The following is an 18005-nucleotide window of genomic DNA, read 5'->3' on the forward strand; positions in this document are numbered from 1 at the left end:
GGAACATATAGTCAGTTATAACTAGACTTCGTTGAATTGCCACACCAGCATGCAATCATGTTGCTGATGTACGGTAGTATGAGGAGGTGAGTGACCGCCCAGTCTGGTAGTATAAGCAGTTCATGTTAAGAGTTGTGACCGGTCCAAATAGATAGAGCAGCTACAGCTAATGTATACCTATGTAAGCACTTGTTTTTGCATTATTGTGGTTGGAATAGTCAAAGCTTAACATTTGTTCAGTGCAGACAAGAATTCAATCAAACATACTACAATGAGAGTGTTGCTGTTCCAAATAATTGCCCCTGGAATACCCTTACCCCTGCAGCCAGTCTTGACCCGTTGGGGAACGTGGTTGGATGCTGATAATTATTATGCAGAACATTACGGAAAAATAATGGAGGTAATTGATGCAGTGGATAGCACAGACAGTTCCGCTGTTGCAGCTGTAAAATCATTGCTTTCTGAACAGCTATTGAAAGATATTCTGTTCATTGATTCTAATTTTAAAATCGTGTCCAAAAGCATCACCCTGTTACAATCGTCTAAAGTACAACTCTCAGTAGCCCTTAATATAGTGGATAAAGTATCACAAACCGTTATCCAAAATAACAATGCACTAATTTCAGAAAAAGTGAAATGTAAGTTGAGAAACATTATTGCTAAAAATTCTGCCTATTCACAACTTCGTATTATAAATGATGTACTATCAGGTCACGACAAGATGTCTGAAGTTGGTGTACTAAAAAGTAGTGACTTTCAGTTCTTCAAATATGCACGTATTACATCGTGTGATGTTGAACGTACATTTTCCCAATATGTTGTTGTTTTCTAATGCCAGGCGTTTGACAATAAAGTCATTTGACCTCTTGCACTCCAATATTTTTCAAAGATATTATCGTGACCAGCCACTGAAGCACAGATTTTGAGGTGTTCTGAATCCATTTCTTGGTTTGAGTTGCACAACGGACAGTTAGGGGACTGATATATTCCAATTCTATGCAGGTGCTTGGCCAAACAATCATGGCCTGTTGCCAATCTAAATGCAGCGACAGACGATTTTCGTGGTAAATCGGGAATTAACTGTGGATTTTGATGCAGAGAATTCCATTTTTTCCCTTGGGATTGTGTTATCAAATTTTGTTTGTTGAAGTCTAAGTATGTAGATTTAATAAATATTTTCACAGAGTAATATGTAGATTTAGTAACAGGTCTGTAAGTAGCAGTGCTACCCTTCTTTGCTAAAGCATCCACATTCTCGTTTCCCAGGATTCCACAATGGGATGGTATCCATTGGAATACAATTCTTTTATTGAGTGATATTAATTGAGAGAGCATTTTAGTTATTTCTGCTGTTTGAGATGAAGGTGTGTGTTTAGAGACTATTGATAGAATAGCTGCTTTGGAGTCTGACAATATAACTGCATTTTTAAATTTATTGATGTGGCATAGAAGATTCCTGAGACTTTCACTTATTGCAATGATTTCTCCATCAAAACTTGTTCCATACCCGAGATCTATAAAGTGAGAAGAGACAGCACGTAACACCTGCACTGGCACCTTGTTCTCTGGAGATCAAGGATCCATCAGTGTATAAATGAAGCCAGTTTTGTGGAGGGTATCTAATATTAATTGTCTCTAAAGACAATTGTTTTAGTATCTCAGTGTTTACTTCTGATTTCAGTATTTCTTCTGTTAAATTTAGATTATATTCCATATTTAATAGAGTTAAAGGGTTTGGTTTAATTTGTAGGTTTTCTTTTAAATTCGGGATATTGATTTTCTGTTTTAATTCTTGAACAATGGATAGGAAACTTTTTTGAGTTTTCAATCTACAGAGAAGACTGTATGAATGCCAATTGTTTCCCGGTAATCTAATAAGTTTTTCATATTGAATCAATGCTTTTTCTTATATTGTCATTTTGATGCTGTTAATATTAGTGAGGAATCTCATAGAAATTTTCCCAATATAAAAATTGTTTAAGTGACCATCGGAGGAGGCTCACTTTGCAGTCACTCAAAATGTACGTAACTCTTCACTGCAATGCACATATTCAAGGATGATGTGAGTATCTTACATTAAATTTTAAGAGTTAATATATCTCACTATAAAATAATTGTGTACTTACATGTTTAGACATTTCCTACTTCAATGATCATTCATTATATTTCTTGAATGCAGGATACAGGTTTTATTGTAACCGCAGTATACTGCTCAGTGTTTACATCAGAGGCATACTCCATCCTTTGCACGCCCCCTTCTCATATCACGTGCGCAGTAAACCTTGCGATTCTCGTGGCAATTCCATGAAGTCTAGTTATAACTTATAACAAATTTTTTGTCAAAACTAGAGGATTTATCATATGGTAAGGAAGAATGAATCAAGGGTAAAAGCTGGTCTCTTATCTGAGGCTGTGCTGGGAAATGGACTCGAAAGATGTATTATTCTGGTATTTATTCTTTGATCACCTGGCTGAGTTTTTTCCCAATTGTAAGTTGACTAATTCACGTAATCCATGATGGATCGTCGTTCTCATCTTGCGAAATGCCATATTGCAGTCACCAGTTCCACTGATGCTAAATGACCTCGCAGTTGATAACAAATCAAAACTCCCTCATTTTTTATCTTCAGATGTTTAAATATAATACCTGATAAATAAAAGGTAATGTTCTGTTTTAACTATGAAAGGTACAACAATAGGGATATAAAAGTAACAGCTAGATAAATTAGATTATTATGGAATTAAAGGTGTTGCACACCAATGGTTTCATTAATATCTCATAGATAGGAAACAGAAAGTTGAAATCAATACAACTATGAAATCTGCATCGATATGGGGAACTATTAATAATGGAATTCCTCAAGGATCAATATTAGGTCCCCTACTTTTTCTAGTGTTTATAAATGATCTTGCCCCCCCCCCCCCTAATAAAAGATGTAGGTCATCCCATATTATTTGCAGATGACACAAGTATAGTAACTACATCCAATAACTCCAACACATTCCAATCTTCAACAGAGGAAATTCTCTTCAAAATATGTGACTGGTTCTCAGTCAATAAATTGGTATTAAATTGTAACAAAACTAACATAATTCGATTTAAATCCTGTCCATATTCAACATCGCAAATTTATAGCGCAATAATTAACAATAGATCCCTATTAGACACAACAACAACCAAATTTCTTGGCTTAAAAATCGATAATCTGTTAAATTGGAAAAATCATATTGAAGAAATTACCCCCAAAATAAATTCAGCTTGTTTTGCTATTAGATCTATGCAAAAGATAGTAAATATCAAGATCTTAAAAACAATATACTTTGCATACTTCCACTCGGTAATGAGTTTTGGAATAATATTCTGGGGAAATTCCACAGATAGTAACAGTATATTTCTATTACAAAAAAGAGTAATTAGAATAATAGTAGGTGCAAAATCTAGGGAATCTTGTAGGACTATTTTCAAAAAACTACAAATATTGCCCATGGCTTGTCAGTGTATCTTTTCATTAATAATCTTCCTCGTATGTAATCATGAAAACTTTGTAACTAATTCAACAGTTCATAGCATAAATACACATCAAAAAAATTACTTTCATACTCCATTGGCAAGTCTGTTGTGCTGTCAAAAAGAAGTGCCTTATATGGCAGTAAAAATTTTTAATAGCCTCCCTATTGATATAAAAAATGAAACTCAAAACATAAAATTATTTAGGGCCAAATTAAAGAAGTACCTAATTTCTCACACCTTCTATTCTGTAGGTGAATTCATGACATTCAATAACACTTCATGAAATTGATACTAAAACTTTGTGTTGTACTATTAGACTATATTGTAAATCTCGTCTGTATATATTTCATCTAGACTGTGACTATAAATTAAGACTTTATAATAGTATTAAGTTTTTTTGACTTGTTCCATATTCTAGCTGTAAGCAATGTATGAATACCATGGAATGTTAATAAATACAATACAATACACACAGTAGTCATTTTAGTATATTCTGTGCTAAACGTTTATTTTAAATTTTTTCTGAAAAATATCTTTTTCTTTTTTACAGTAAATATGAATCTGATAGAGAATTTTATGGTTTGATGTATTAATGTATATCTATTAAATAAGTTGTAGCAGAATAAAAAAAAAATATTGAGAAACTTTGAAATGTAACTACTTTTGAAGGAAAAAAAAAAAAAAACAAAACAAAATAACAGTGCACATGTGAAGTTTGAAGGATGGATTTGAAAGGTTTCTTTTTAACAAAGTTAAATTAGGTTACATTTCCAAATAATTTCATCGTGTTTTGTGTTCATTGTTGGAGGGGAGGGTGTTAAATACTAAAGAAAATAATTACGACTGATTCTGTAAATACTCCCTACACTGCTCATATTACTCGATTCCCACTACTTGTGTGTTTCATTTTTACTGCATCCTTCTCTTCTGTTCCTACTCAAAAATTGATGTAGGAAGAGTGGAAAAGGCTGAATGCAATGTAATTTAGATATAAGCCTAGATCATATATGTAACAGATAGGTCATCGCTATGTTAAAATTGTTTGCACTTTGAAGAGAACAACCGCCAGGATCGCCACCCGTCTGCCGTAAACGAACACGAGGTGGCAGTACAGTCGCTAATGCAATTCAAATGGGAATTATGATGTGACTCCTTATATAACAACTAGATGGCAGCGTAGTAAACCTGACAAAAGTTAACGTCAAAGCCTATAAGGCTGACCTATCTGGAGTATATATGATCTAGAACAGCGTTTCTCAAACTATGGTCTGCGGACCACCTGTGGTCCTCGAGTTCTGTCCTTGTGGTCCTTCAAAAAAGACAGAAGAAAAAATAAAATTCAAACGAATTGCGTAACACACTATAGCTGACAATCTCAGAGTTTGGAAATGACACATGGCAATCGCCTTTCACTTTTTCTCCCAGTACTAATATTTTATGAAATTTCTTACCCTACCCGTCTACACACTTCCCACTCCTCTCAGCAACAAAAGAGGGATTTGAAGCACTATGAACGTGGCGTTTCTCGCTATGTTTTCCCCGCATATCTGGCGCTGAGCCTGTAACCCAGCCAGGGACCGCCCGAATGCATAACAGAGGACCAAAGTACCGAACCTTTTCATGTATTGATGACTTTCTTAATAGTTTTGCCAACACCCAGTCTGCACATTGAAATGGGGACGTACTGTACATCGTATACCAATAATAGAACATGCCAAATTGCATCTTTACTTGTTGAAAGTCAGTCATGTTTCTGTATTAATACTTTTTATTTGCTTTTCCAGATAACGATAAGAAATTTTGGATTCCATCTGTTTTAAAATCCGACAGGTTTACTTTGTACACTTGCATGTTTCGTCTCTAAGACAGTGCCGTTTCAATTTCGCGGGTTTCATACACTCCTTTGAAAGCACTATGTAACAAACAACGCACTGTTTTGGTTCACTCTCATTGCCACACCAAGTAAATCCAAGTTCCAAATAACTCTTGTCATATTTACGAAAGTATTTTTTCTTCAAATAGGTACCATTATGAGTAGATATTTCTTTAATGGCACTATAATTAATATATTTCTTCACACACAGCTTCTGAACTATTAGCACTGCCTAAATGAAGCGTATCATCATGTTACTTTCTTATCAAAAATCCGGATCGAAACCAGTTTTCCATTATTTATAATGGGCACTATTTAACAGAGACGTGGACAACTACTAGCGTGTACCACATAAGAAGGATTTCAAACAACTAACTGCTAACAGGCAAGCGATGAATCAACACTGCACAGAATTTGTTATGACTTGTGATTGCCTACAAAAAATATAATTACAAAGTATTATAATTAATTAATTAATTCTATTTTAAAATATAAATAAACTGGTATTAAAATATGCTACAAAAATGATAAATTTGCTTTCGAAGGGAGCAAGAGTAAGGTGGTCCGTGGAACTGTTCTGACTTAAAAAAGTGGTCCCCACTTCAAAAAAGTTTGAGAAACGCTGATCTAGGATTAAGTTCATATACAATTATCAGATTCCTTCCTGCATCATTTCTTATTTCCAGCATTCCAAAAGCCATTTCCACTGAAATATGACTGTGCAAGTATGAAAGTAATATGTTAAGTGCATTTAAATTTCGCTTTCTTATGAAAACTTCTAGTGGTTTCGTTTTTAGTTTTTTCTCCTATTTTTGAATAAACGTTTGGTGTGTTTCATATTGCAGGAGACTGGTTAGGAAAGCTGTTAGCTGTTTCCAGCTTGTTACCTTTTGGGATACTCTCAGGTTTTGTGGCCCTCATTCTCTTCCGTAGAGATCTTCATACAGTAAGAATATATTTTATGTATCATTTAGTAGTCTTATGAATTGTGATTTGTGTGAGATTTGTAAGTATTTTCGTTTGCATAAAAGAAGTTTGTGTGTGTGTGCGTGCGTGCGTGCGCGCGCGCGCATTATAACAAATGGCGGTTAGTGAACAAAATCAGATGTGTGCAACTATAGTGTACATCTAGATTGCAGTTCAACAGCTTAAATGTTCTTTCCTTTCCTGCTGTATAGGACATTAAAATGTAAAGTATGTGCTATAACTTCTCTTGCAGATAACATTCTTCTTTGGCACAACATTAAATGAAATTCTGAACCTGGTGCTCAAATACACATTTTGTGAAGCAAGGCCAATGCAGAGGAGTGCCCTCTACACAGAATATGGAATGCCATCATCACATTCCCAGTTTATGTGGTTCTTTGCCACTTACATGGTGTATTTTGTGTTCATACGGTAAGTAAAAATGTGTATTTCTGTATTGTGCACTCCAAAATGTCCAGTTTCCCCTACCATGATTTTTAGTTTATGGTTTGATGTTTTATTCCACGTTATGGAGGAAAATCTGTGTCTTTTTAGAGCTTCTATCTCAGTGGTCGGCAGGTTGTGCATTTGTGAGGTAGGAGCAAGGTCAGGCTAGATGAGCACCTGAAGAGGAGCACAGCAATCACGCAGCGGCAAACTATTACAGTTGTATAATAAGTAGTTCAGGGGAATCGGTTAAGTTCTAATTTTATTTGTACGTTCTATTGTATCTATACAGAATGACCCGTACGTAATGTCATTAATTTCAGAGGGTTATGGCCAGTTTGTCCAAGTAATGTTTAATTTTGCTTAACAAATGTTAAATTAACAGTCTGTTTATTTTTAACGCTTTGTTAATGTATTTTCCATTTGTTCAACATAATTTTGTTTAAGATAACCAACACTTAACTGTAACGTCTGTTAGCACTATTTAAACTACTCAACAGCAGTTTGTAATGAATCTACACATGTAAGACAAGTTTTGATTGGCTAAAATTAATCTTTAAATTCTATATTATAGAGTGAGTCATGAAACTTGCATAAAATGACAACCTGTTATAGTAGGCCACGCTCCATAAACAAACAGTTGACAAAATATGAAAGTTGTAGGTGACATGCTGAATAATAATTACAAAGTAAGGTTATATTTCCTCGTTGCTATTATGGATACGAAATACGAAAGAAATAAAATAACACTGATGTATTTAAACAGTCCAAAGTATGTTATATTACCAGTCATATGCTAAACATTCCCTACAGAGAGACACAAAATATTAATTTCGCAACAGCTGTGGAGACATCGGCCATATTTAACTAACTGTTAAATGAGTTAACTGCCCGAAATCCTACATTTAAAATTAACAAACTGTTAACAATCTCTGAAACCAAACTGGTGTTGAAAACATACAATTTTATTAATTAAACAAACTGTTTAGAGTTTAACAGTCGTTAAATTTTCTAACACTACTTGGAAAAACCGGCCATTATTCTTTGAAATATTTCAGACAAACAAGTTAAGTACATTTTGCTCGTTTTTACTTCCTTATCGAGATGAAAATTATTGTATATGAAATATTTCATAGTATTTTTGTGAAAGACATTTTTTTAATTCCCAATATGCCCAGTCAGTTTAAGAGAGCGGTGTATTATGATAACAAATGATTGAAAGAATTTTAGTTTTGTCCTTTAAATGTGCAGAAATTTGATCCAAGCAAATGTAACTTTGTAAATTTCCTTTTGCAGAACGAAAAGTTACATTTCTTTGTCTCAAATTTATACACATTTAAAGGACAAAACTAAAATTATTTCAATCATTAGTTATCATAATACACTGCTCTCTTAAACCGATTGAGCATATTGGGAATTAAATCAATGGCTTTCCCAAAATATGCTAAGGAATGTTTCATATAAAAACCAATTTTGCTTCGAAAAGGAAACAAAAACGAGCAAAATTGTATAAAATAATCATATGCACGAAATTAGATGTGGGCATATAGGTCGTCACTGTAGAGTTCAGTATTGAAGCTTATCAGCTATTCTTCGCCCTCAGAGCTCTGAATGCTGATGTTCTTGAAAGAGAGCACGATTGCTCTGAGGGATGACGTCATAGAGCACTGATTCTGCCAATCACTATTCTATCTGGTTCTGTTGTTACTGATACTGACAGATATTTATTTCTTTATCAATTTTCTTCATTCATAACTTCAAATGGCAGTACTTGACTGTTGTCATTATTCTTCTAGCTTCCCATGTAAGCTGACATCTGTAAATTGGTGGACTTAATGAATTAACTTAGGGCATTGAAGCATATGATTTCACTTAAGTCATTGCACAAAGCACATCTACAGGAACTGATGGAACAGACAATTATATACTGATAATAGTCAAAATTTGATATCTTTGCGTCCTTCATGTTTGATTTCTGTTAATTCGTCAATCTTTTCTCATGGTTTTACATTTTCAGCTTCTTGAGTTTCTTGAATGTGTTTTGTGTGGAATGCATTTTTCACCTTCGCAATATTTCGTCTTAAATTTGTGTTTATAGGCCTACAAGCAATCTTCTTAATGTACCCAGCTGTTTGCTGACAACATAAAGTCCACTGTAGTATTTCCAGTTGTTGTTTTTCACGAGAAATGAGGGGTATTTTGATCGATGTTCATTATAGATGCCTGTTGCTAGTAGCCAGAGTTGGGGTGTAGTCAATATATACTGCAGGGCTGTGTCTTCTGCAACTGGTACTGATGATTTTAATTTACTTCTTTTGTGGTTCATGGATGGACAGTATAGAAGAATGTGTTCCAGATCTTCATCATGATTATTACACCACAGACAAGTAGGATTATTAGAAATGTGAAATCGGTGTAGGTACAATTGTGTGACAATGTGACCTGTTCTGGCTCTTGTTAAAAATGTTTGAACATGTTTGGGCAAGTTTTTGTACATTTCCAGGTTTGGTACATATTTAATTATATTAAATATAGCCCCCTTGGAGTCGGTAAGTATGCAAATAGATTTTTCAGTAATTTGAGTAACATACTGAAGAGCAGCATCAATAGCTAGCAATTCAGTGTCAAGACTGGAGGAGAATGAACATGGTTTGAAATAACTTTTTGATATTTTGGAATATAATACCCTGCTCCTGATGTCCCATTATTAGGAATTAGAGATCCATCTGTGTAAATTTGAAGGTGATCCTTATATGTACTGCAGAGTAGTTCCATGGAATCTAACTTAAGAATGTATGGAGGATCATTTATAGGCCTAAAGATGTACATGAATTTGGGTCTCTGTAAATTTCTTTGTGATTACTCATTCAAAGCTATTATACTTTAATTTTTGTGGTCATTTACATTCTTGTAAACTGATGCCTGTGTCAGAATAAGTAAATAATCTGCAGCATTCCAAAATTATCTGCCCCTCAGATGAATCTTGAAATCTGCCAGTGTGACTGCTGTGCTGAATGAAATATTTTTGAGTACAAGTTTTTCTACATTTTTCTTTCTCCATTCAAGGCTGTGCTTATGTTTTCCATCGATTATTCTTCTCTTTTCCTTATTCTTCTTCATCCTTAAGTGGCCTGTTCCAACTTCAAAGATTGGTTATCTTCCAACAATCATGTTCTTGGTATTGCAATACTTATTTAAAGATAAAACATACATGTTAGGTCAATAATACAGTGTTCATAGATTTGATAAAATACATTAAAAGTGATTTGTTACAGTTATATGAACACTAATCAATACAATAAGATTGTTAAAGATATTAGTTATAGTCAGACATGTTTCGGAGGTCAAACGGGCCGAAATTTCAATATAAGATACAAAGAACATAGAAATATCTCCCATGAAATCTCTCATTCTGCTTTCAGCGAACACATACACAATAGTCAACATTATTTTACAGACATTAACTCAGATATGGAAATTTTACATATTCATAGATTTCAAAAAGGCATTTGACTCTGTTAAGAGAGAAGTTTTATATGATATTCAAATTGAATTTGGTATTCCCAAGAAACTAGTTCGATTAATTAAAATGTGTCTCAATGAAACGTACAGCAGAGTTCGTATAGGTCTCTGTCAGATGCATTTCCAATTCACTGTGGGCTGAAGCAAGGAGATGCACTATCACCTTTACTTTTTAACTTTGCTCTAGAGTATGCTATTAGGAAAGTCCAGGATAACAGAGAGGATTTGGAATTGAATGGGTTACATCAGCTGCTTGTCTATGCGGATGACGTGAATATGTTAGGAGAAAATCGACAAACGATTAGGGAAAACGTGGAAATTCTAGTTGAAGCAAGTAAAGCGATAGGGTTGGAAGTAAATCCCGAAAAGACTAAGTATATGATTATGTCTCTTGACGAGAATATTGTACGAAATGGAAATATAAAAACTGGAAATTTATCTTTTGAAGAGGTGGAGAAGTTCAAATATCTTGGAGCAACAGTAACAAATATAAATGATACTCGGGAAGAAATTAAACACAGAACAAATATGGGAAATGCCTGTTATTATTGGGTTGAGAAATTTTATCATCCAGTCTGTTGTCAAAAAATCTGAAAGTTAGAATTTATAAAACAGTTATATTACCGGTTGTTCTGTATGGTTGTGAAACTTGGACTCTCACTTTGAGAGAGGAACATAGGTTAAGGGTGTTTGAGAATAAGGTGCTTAGGAAAATATTTGGGGCTAAGAAGGATGAAGTTACAGGAGAATGGAGAAAGTTACACAACACAGAACTGCACGCATTGTATTCTTCACCTGACATAATTAGGAACATTAAATCCAGACGTTTGAGATGGGCAGGGCATGTAGCACGTATGGGCGAATCCAGAAATGCATATAGAGTGTTAGTTGGGAGGCCGGAGGGGGGAAAACCTTTAGGGAGGCCGAGACGTAGATGGGAAGATAATATTAAAATGGATTTGAGGGAGGTGAGATATGATGATAGTGACTGGATTGATCTTGCTCAGGATAGGGACCAATGGCGGGCTTGTGTGAGGGCGGCAATGAACCTCTGGGTTCCTTAAAAGCCAGGAAGTAAGTAAGTAATAGGAAAGGTAAATTTTTAAATATTCTGGAATCTATTGAAATATACAAAGACAAATTCATTAACTCTCATAATTTGAATGAAAAAGCAATTTACGAAAAAAACATTCTCTTTGATCTTTATATCACTTCCGATTTGAATAGTAAAAGACTAACGTAGTATCAGTCAACGTAATTTCTGTGTGTTTCCTCATCTCAGTCTCCTTTAAGCCAAGCAACAACACGGTTCGATCACCTGAACCACTCGGTGAGTCTTTCATCCAAGTCACAATTTTGTCCATTCTTCTTTTATTTATTTTTTAAATATGAACTGTGTAAACTTATCATAATGTACAGTTGCCCTTAAAAAGAATGAGATGATTCTTGGTCGTCGGAAGTTAAAGTTCTACAGCGCGGTTCACTCGATATCGACGTAACGATACATACCATGACAAATAGTACAAGAATTGTTACAAGGACCACAACAAGGACAAGGACCAGAATAAGGATCACGAAGAAGACTGCCATTTAAGGCCAGGATTTCACAACATAGCTCGAGTCACAAAATATCATTGCTTCACTGTACCAAATGGCAAATGCCTGCTAAGGGATCTACATTCTGGACTGCTGCTGTCACTGTCTTGTCTCGGTAGCTCATACAGTAGCGTTTTGGTTCCACTGTATAACCGAAACGTCTCGTGTTCGATCCCAGGTAAAACTTTTTTATTGAGGTGTAATTAATTTGTTCAGAGTTCCTCGACTGTCTAATTTGTCGAAAAACATGGAATAATTTATGCCCAATTTCTGGGTCTTACAAGTGGGCTGAACCTCTTCAAAAAAAAATAAATCTTACTTGGAAGTTAAAAGCATTCTTCCTCAAACAAAAATCATAAGAAACAAAAAGAGACCTGTTAACTTAAAATCTTGTCCACATGCCATCAGCTTCTATTACAGCTCTAAGTCGATCCGGGATGGATGTCACGAGATTGTGGAATAAGTTCTGATCCCCGGCGAGGTCTTCCCAGGTGTCAACAACTTGATCCCACAATTCGTCTCGATTTCGAGGGCATCAGTGGGCATAGGTGGCTATCCTTCTCTTTTTCAATTCCGCCCATAAATTTTCGATGACATTCAAATCAGGTGACTTCGGAGGCCAATTAATGATTTCGATCTCGGGTCTCCTTTAAAACCATCTTTGAATGCTTGCAGCATAGTGCACGGGATGGTTATCCTGCTGGAACAGCAATGTTCCTTCGGGAAAACGTTCTCGGGCGTAGGGAAGGAATATATTTTCCAGAATGTGCTCGTAAGTTCCCGCATTAAACCGGCCATCAATGCGTTCTATAATGCCAGGTCCATCATAAGACATCCACCCCCAACACGATATGCTAAAGTGCCCCGATCTTTCACGTCGGTGCACATAGCGCTGGTCATGTCGGAGACCATCCTCACGATAGACACGGACAGGACCTTCGTAATCACTCGAGATGGTTGTTTCGTCGGAGAAAATTACATTTCTCCAATCGAAATCCACTCAATTGGTAGCGAAGGCAAGATGGTCGACAGCTTGTGCTTCCCCCAATATTTCCATTTGCGCAGTCCTCCAGCTCCTAATACCGCGGTTCCTCAACCTGCTGATCACAGTCTGTGAAGAGCCGGGAAAGTTAGATGCTGCTCTTATTTCGTTAGCAGGCAGAAAGGGGTCCTGTCGAACTGTCTTGAATAAGAGAGCATCCTCTTCCAATGAAGAAATCCGCGGACACCCAGGAATAAATTTTGGTAACAATGAACCCACTTCGCGGCTGTACTTCCAGGAACACCGACCAAACGGCCAGCAGATCTAGCCCCATATCCAACCTCAACTAGAGCTATAACTCGCTGTCTCATGTCACGTCGGTTTGCCATTATGATGAGAAATGAGGGATGACGATAATACTTTAGTGTAGACAATGACTATTTAACGTGATTAGAATTATTGAAATAAGGGGCATCTTGCATAGTAAGAGTTAATAAATCAACCCTAAATTAAATATCTAAATAACAGGATATAACAGGAAGTCCAATTATTGTTGCGAAACTAATCAAATTAAATCTAATTGCATTAAGTAAACAAACCCCAAGTTATGACACCACATTGGTACAGCTAAATTGTAGGTTATTAACATAAGCATTGAATAGGTCCGTGGTTGTGCGTTGGACGACAAAACCAAACATCGAAAGTTCGAATCTTGCCGAGGAATGTAACTTCTTGCTTTTTATAATGTAAATCAGACTTATAACTACAATCATTCATATTTCTTACATTATTTATTAATATTTATTGCCAACATTGAATTTGTAAAGAAAAGACTTTAGAAATCTCATATGGAACTTGTGATCTGTAGTGACATAAACATAGATTATCTCTCGGAACTTTTCCGTAAAAGTAATTTAAATTCACTCCTTGAAACTGGAAACCTTAGTCGTAGAGTCATTTTCCCACAGCATACAAGCTGAAGTAGCACAGCCATTGATAAATGTTTTGTACACAGAATTAGACTGAATTCCTATTCGACAGAACCTATAATCAATGGCTTGTCTGAACATGATAAACAAATCCTAAGTGTTTTTTCAATGTCACTGAACAATTTCAGAATATTAATTTAAAAAGTAAGAAAGGATTGTAAATGCTGTATCTAGTGATTATTTACATTTATGTCTACAAAATGAATCTTGGAAAAACATATATGATACTGGTACTACTGATATTAAGAGTAAATGTATTGAATTTTTCACTTAATTTCATAATCACTTCAGTGGATGTTCTCCACTCAATGTTGTGAAAAAATTCAAAAGTAAAAACATGTAGATAACGCAGGGACTTCAAAATCTCATATATTAAAAAGAAGAATCTATATGTAATGAGTAGCAGTGTAATGATCCTCATGTTCTTAAATACTGCAAGAAGTACAGTGTAATTTATAAAAAATTATGAAAGAGGGAAATAGAATATATTTGAATAGAAAAGTACAAAATTCAGATAATGCAATTAAACCTATTCAGAATATTATTAAATTTAAACTTGTAGATATCCTAAGAAAGAAAATATTTTTTCATTAAAACCAATGATTGTAAAGTAGAGGATCCCAAATCTATTGCACATTCTTTTAACGTATTATAGTATATAGTATAGAAATATTATTGACAACTTAAACATTCAAGATTTTGCAAAAGATACTGCAATTGGTTACTTAACAGATGCATTTAATAATTAGTATTAATATATGTAATTAGTCAATAACTGCAACATTGCTTTTTCATTCAATCATAACATGAATAAAATTGAATGCACATTAAATTAAACACTATTGCAAACACGTAGATAAAATAGTTAAAATTAACTGAAGGGGTGAGAATGAAATAATCCAAAGCCATACTTTTAACAAAAATTGTTTTGTGCGAGTGCATTTCTTACACATATGGGAAAGCTATTAATGAAATATTGTAATAATTACTCAACAAATGACATAGCCTAAGGACTCTAAACCTTTGTAAAAGTTTGTCTATTATTATATATATTTTTTAATTTCATTTTAATTTTTAGTTTTTAGTATATATGCATTTACATTGTATGTGTGTGTGTGTGTGTGTGTGTGTATAAATGCATTCATTAGATTAACGTTTATAATATTATAACTTGTAATTTTGTATTCTTTGCGATCATTAACACTTAATCTCAGGACTTTGTAAAACTCTATTTCAACGTTACTTAGCTATTTCAACGTTATTTAGACAAAAAAAATCGTTGTGTAGACTAAGAATCGAACTCGCACACTTCTACACAACACGCAGAAGTCTTACCGTCTGAGCTATTGAAACTACATGAAAGCTTTCCTTTCTGTGCGGAGTGTCGATCTAGTCATGAAGGTCCATTGTCGATTTAACTACACGATTTATGTATATATTTATCTTTTATTTACATAATATTATCATATTTTTTGCAGTTTTTGAAGTGAATTTCGGAATGATGCTAGTAACAAACCAAATAGCCTGAATTTAAGTAACTCAATATTCGTTATCTTGTGTATCAGTGCTCTGGTCTCCGATCATGCGCAGTGTCTTGCATCTGAGACTTAGGAATATTCAATCGTCTCATTCTTTTCCAGGGAAACTGTACATACATCATAAGATGTTAACTCTTTTAAATGTCAGTTCTACTATGACTTTTTTATTTAATTCATTATACTTTTTTACAACCTCTTATATTATTTTTTATTACCATATTCATATATAAAAGACATAATAATATTGATTATAAATTATTATACCATTTTTTAACTTCTTCAGTTATTGAAAGACTTTTATAAAATATTACAATTCAGATAACTTATATTTTTCAATTTGTTATTAATTTTGAGATATAATTAAACATGAGATTAATTACAATTGTTTTCGTTTTGCAGTCGTGGTAAATAGTCACTGAAGATGGAGAAGCATCTCCGAAACATGTCTGACTATAACTAATATCTTTAACAATCTTATTGTATTGATCAGTGTTCATACAACTGTAACATATCACCTTTAATGTATTTTATTGCAATACTTCTTTTGCAAGAAGATTTATAGTTGAGTGATTTTGGTAGTGTGCTATTTTGTAATCTTTGAATGTGAATAGAACAGTCCTGCTATTGCTATGTGTTCCGAAACTATTCGTTCAAAATAATAAAGGAGGTAGAGAACATCAAAACAAATATATTTTGTAATGGTACATACGGTCCCTGAAGGCAATTTCTGATCCTAGGGATGATTTACACAGAAGGTAGTTTAGCATGCTATTTACATCAGTGGCATTCACAGGAACTGCTCGAATGCGCGACATTAGCCTGTATGCACGCAGTACATTGTCGGACCATTGTCGTGTCCGCTCGAAGATACCTGGCATATCCGCAATGGCATCAGCAGCGACAGTAATTCTAGCGACGAGGTCTTCTTCTGTTTCCACAACGGTTTCTTACACCAGCTGCTTCATATGCCCCCAGAGGAAGAAATCCAGACACGTGAGGTCAGGTGACCTGGGTGGCCAGGCCACGGGGCCACCTCGGCTGATCTATCGATTCCCAAAGGTGGCTCTCAGATGATTCCTCACAGCAATGCTGAAATGGGCTGGCGCCCCATCGTGCTGGAAGTACATCCTTTGTCTAACATTCAAAGATACATCCTCCAGCAGTTCCGGCAACACATGTTCCAGGAAGTAGCGATGTGTCCGTCCGTTGTGGCGAAATGGAAGAATGTATGGTCCAGTCAACCTATCACCGAGAATGCCGGCCCACACATTAACACCGAATCGCTGTTGATGAGCACGAGGTCGAGTACTTCGTGGATTCACATGGGCCCAAACATGCGAATTGTGGATATTGAAACAGCCTTCACGAGTAAACAAAGCCACGTCGGTGTACAGGATCTCGGCCGGAAATAAGGGGTTGAGGGCAGTCTGTTGTAAAAACCATTGTGCAAACTGCATGCGTGGGGGAAAATCTTGCGGTCCTAGTGCTGCAACACGCTGAACATGGAAAGGATGAAGCTGCTGATAATGTACCACATTCCACACAAGGCTATGTCTGACGCCAAGGATGTGTGCAATACGTCGTGTGCTTGTAGATGGAGTGTCTTCAACATGTCGCATAATCTCCTCTTCCAGTTCGCAGTGTTCGATTCCGACCTGTATCATGCATACATGCACGGAAAGTGCCTGTTTCACGTAGCAGGCGATGCAGACATCCGAATGTTTGGTGCTGCGGAATCCGTCGGTTGGGATAGCGCTCTCGATACTCTCTCACTGCAGCTCGTCCATTTCCATTAACAAACCCATATACCAGATGCATGTCAGCCATTTCAGCATGAGTAAACCGCTCCATGTGCACTACTGTTGTCACAAGCCGTTAATGATTGTGACTGAATCGGTTGTTGCTGTTCACAAATGTTCTTACTTCTCTGATGACCGAATAGAGTGAAGCCAGTGGCCCTTCAGAGGAATTTTATTCAACTAAGCTCTGTTTTATTTTTATTCACTCGTTTTGGCAACCAATCCTCGCATCTGTATATTGTGACTTTTTATTCACATTTCAATGTTACTTTTACCTACAACAATAATCACTTTCTATAATTGAATTTAAACACTCCCGTCAACAATGGGATTTCCACTCCACACAGCAACACAGTATTCGGTATTGCACTCCACAGATGACAATAGCAATTCACTTGGACTATTGAGAACAACAATGTACTCCTAATCTCAACTAATGTTCACAAAGCACTATTTACAAACAAAACTGTCAGTTCTCAGTTTGCAGTTCGTTTGCCTTGGCTAGTTCTTCTAGCTCATTCACTCAAGTTCACAGTATATCGAACCCAAGACTTCTGGAGACAGTCCACTGCACTCGAACTCAAGACTTCCAACTGCGTTGCTTCCGGCTGGACGCTGCTCAAATTCACTCACGTGTCGAACCCTAGACTCCTGGGTGCTGCTGGTTCACAAGCTGAACTCGCTGTCCAATACTAACAACAACTGACTGACTCCTTCTTTGCGTCTCCTATTTATCACTAAATCATAGTTTCCAGAAAGTACGATGCTCGAAATTTCTACAG

The 18005-nt window shown here is 35.6% G+C and overlaps 1 protein-coding gene across 3 annotated transcripts in view; it reads left to right on the forward strand.

The window, feature by feature from the left end:
• The window catches only part of LOC138691114 (dolichyldiphosphatase 1-like), a 61550-nt gene that overhangs the window by 16733 nt on the left and 26812 nt on the right, over window positions 1-18005 (forward strand). For all 3 annotated transcript variants that reach the window (XR_011329751.1, XM_069812830.1, XM_069812831.1), the window contains exons 2-3: window positions 6230-6330; window positions 6604-6782. Coding sequence is in view for 2 of the 3 variants with exons in the window: in XM_069812830.1 (XP_069668931.1) it covers window positions 6230-6330; window positions 6604-6782 (280 nt within the window). In the remaining variant the exon portion in view is untranslated. The remainder of the gene's footprint in view (window positions 1-6229; window positions 6331-6603; window positions 6783-18005) is intronic.

The sequence above is a fragment of the Periplaneta americana genome, chromosome 16 (assembly GCF_040183065.1).
Source record: "Periplaneta americana isolate PAMFEO1 chromosome 16, P.americana_PAMFEO1_priV1, whole genome shotgun sequence".
Taxonomy (NCBI): domain Eukaryota; kingdom Metazoa; phylum Arthropoda; class Insecta; order Blattodea; family Blattidae; genus Periplaneta; species Periplaneta americana.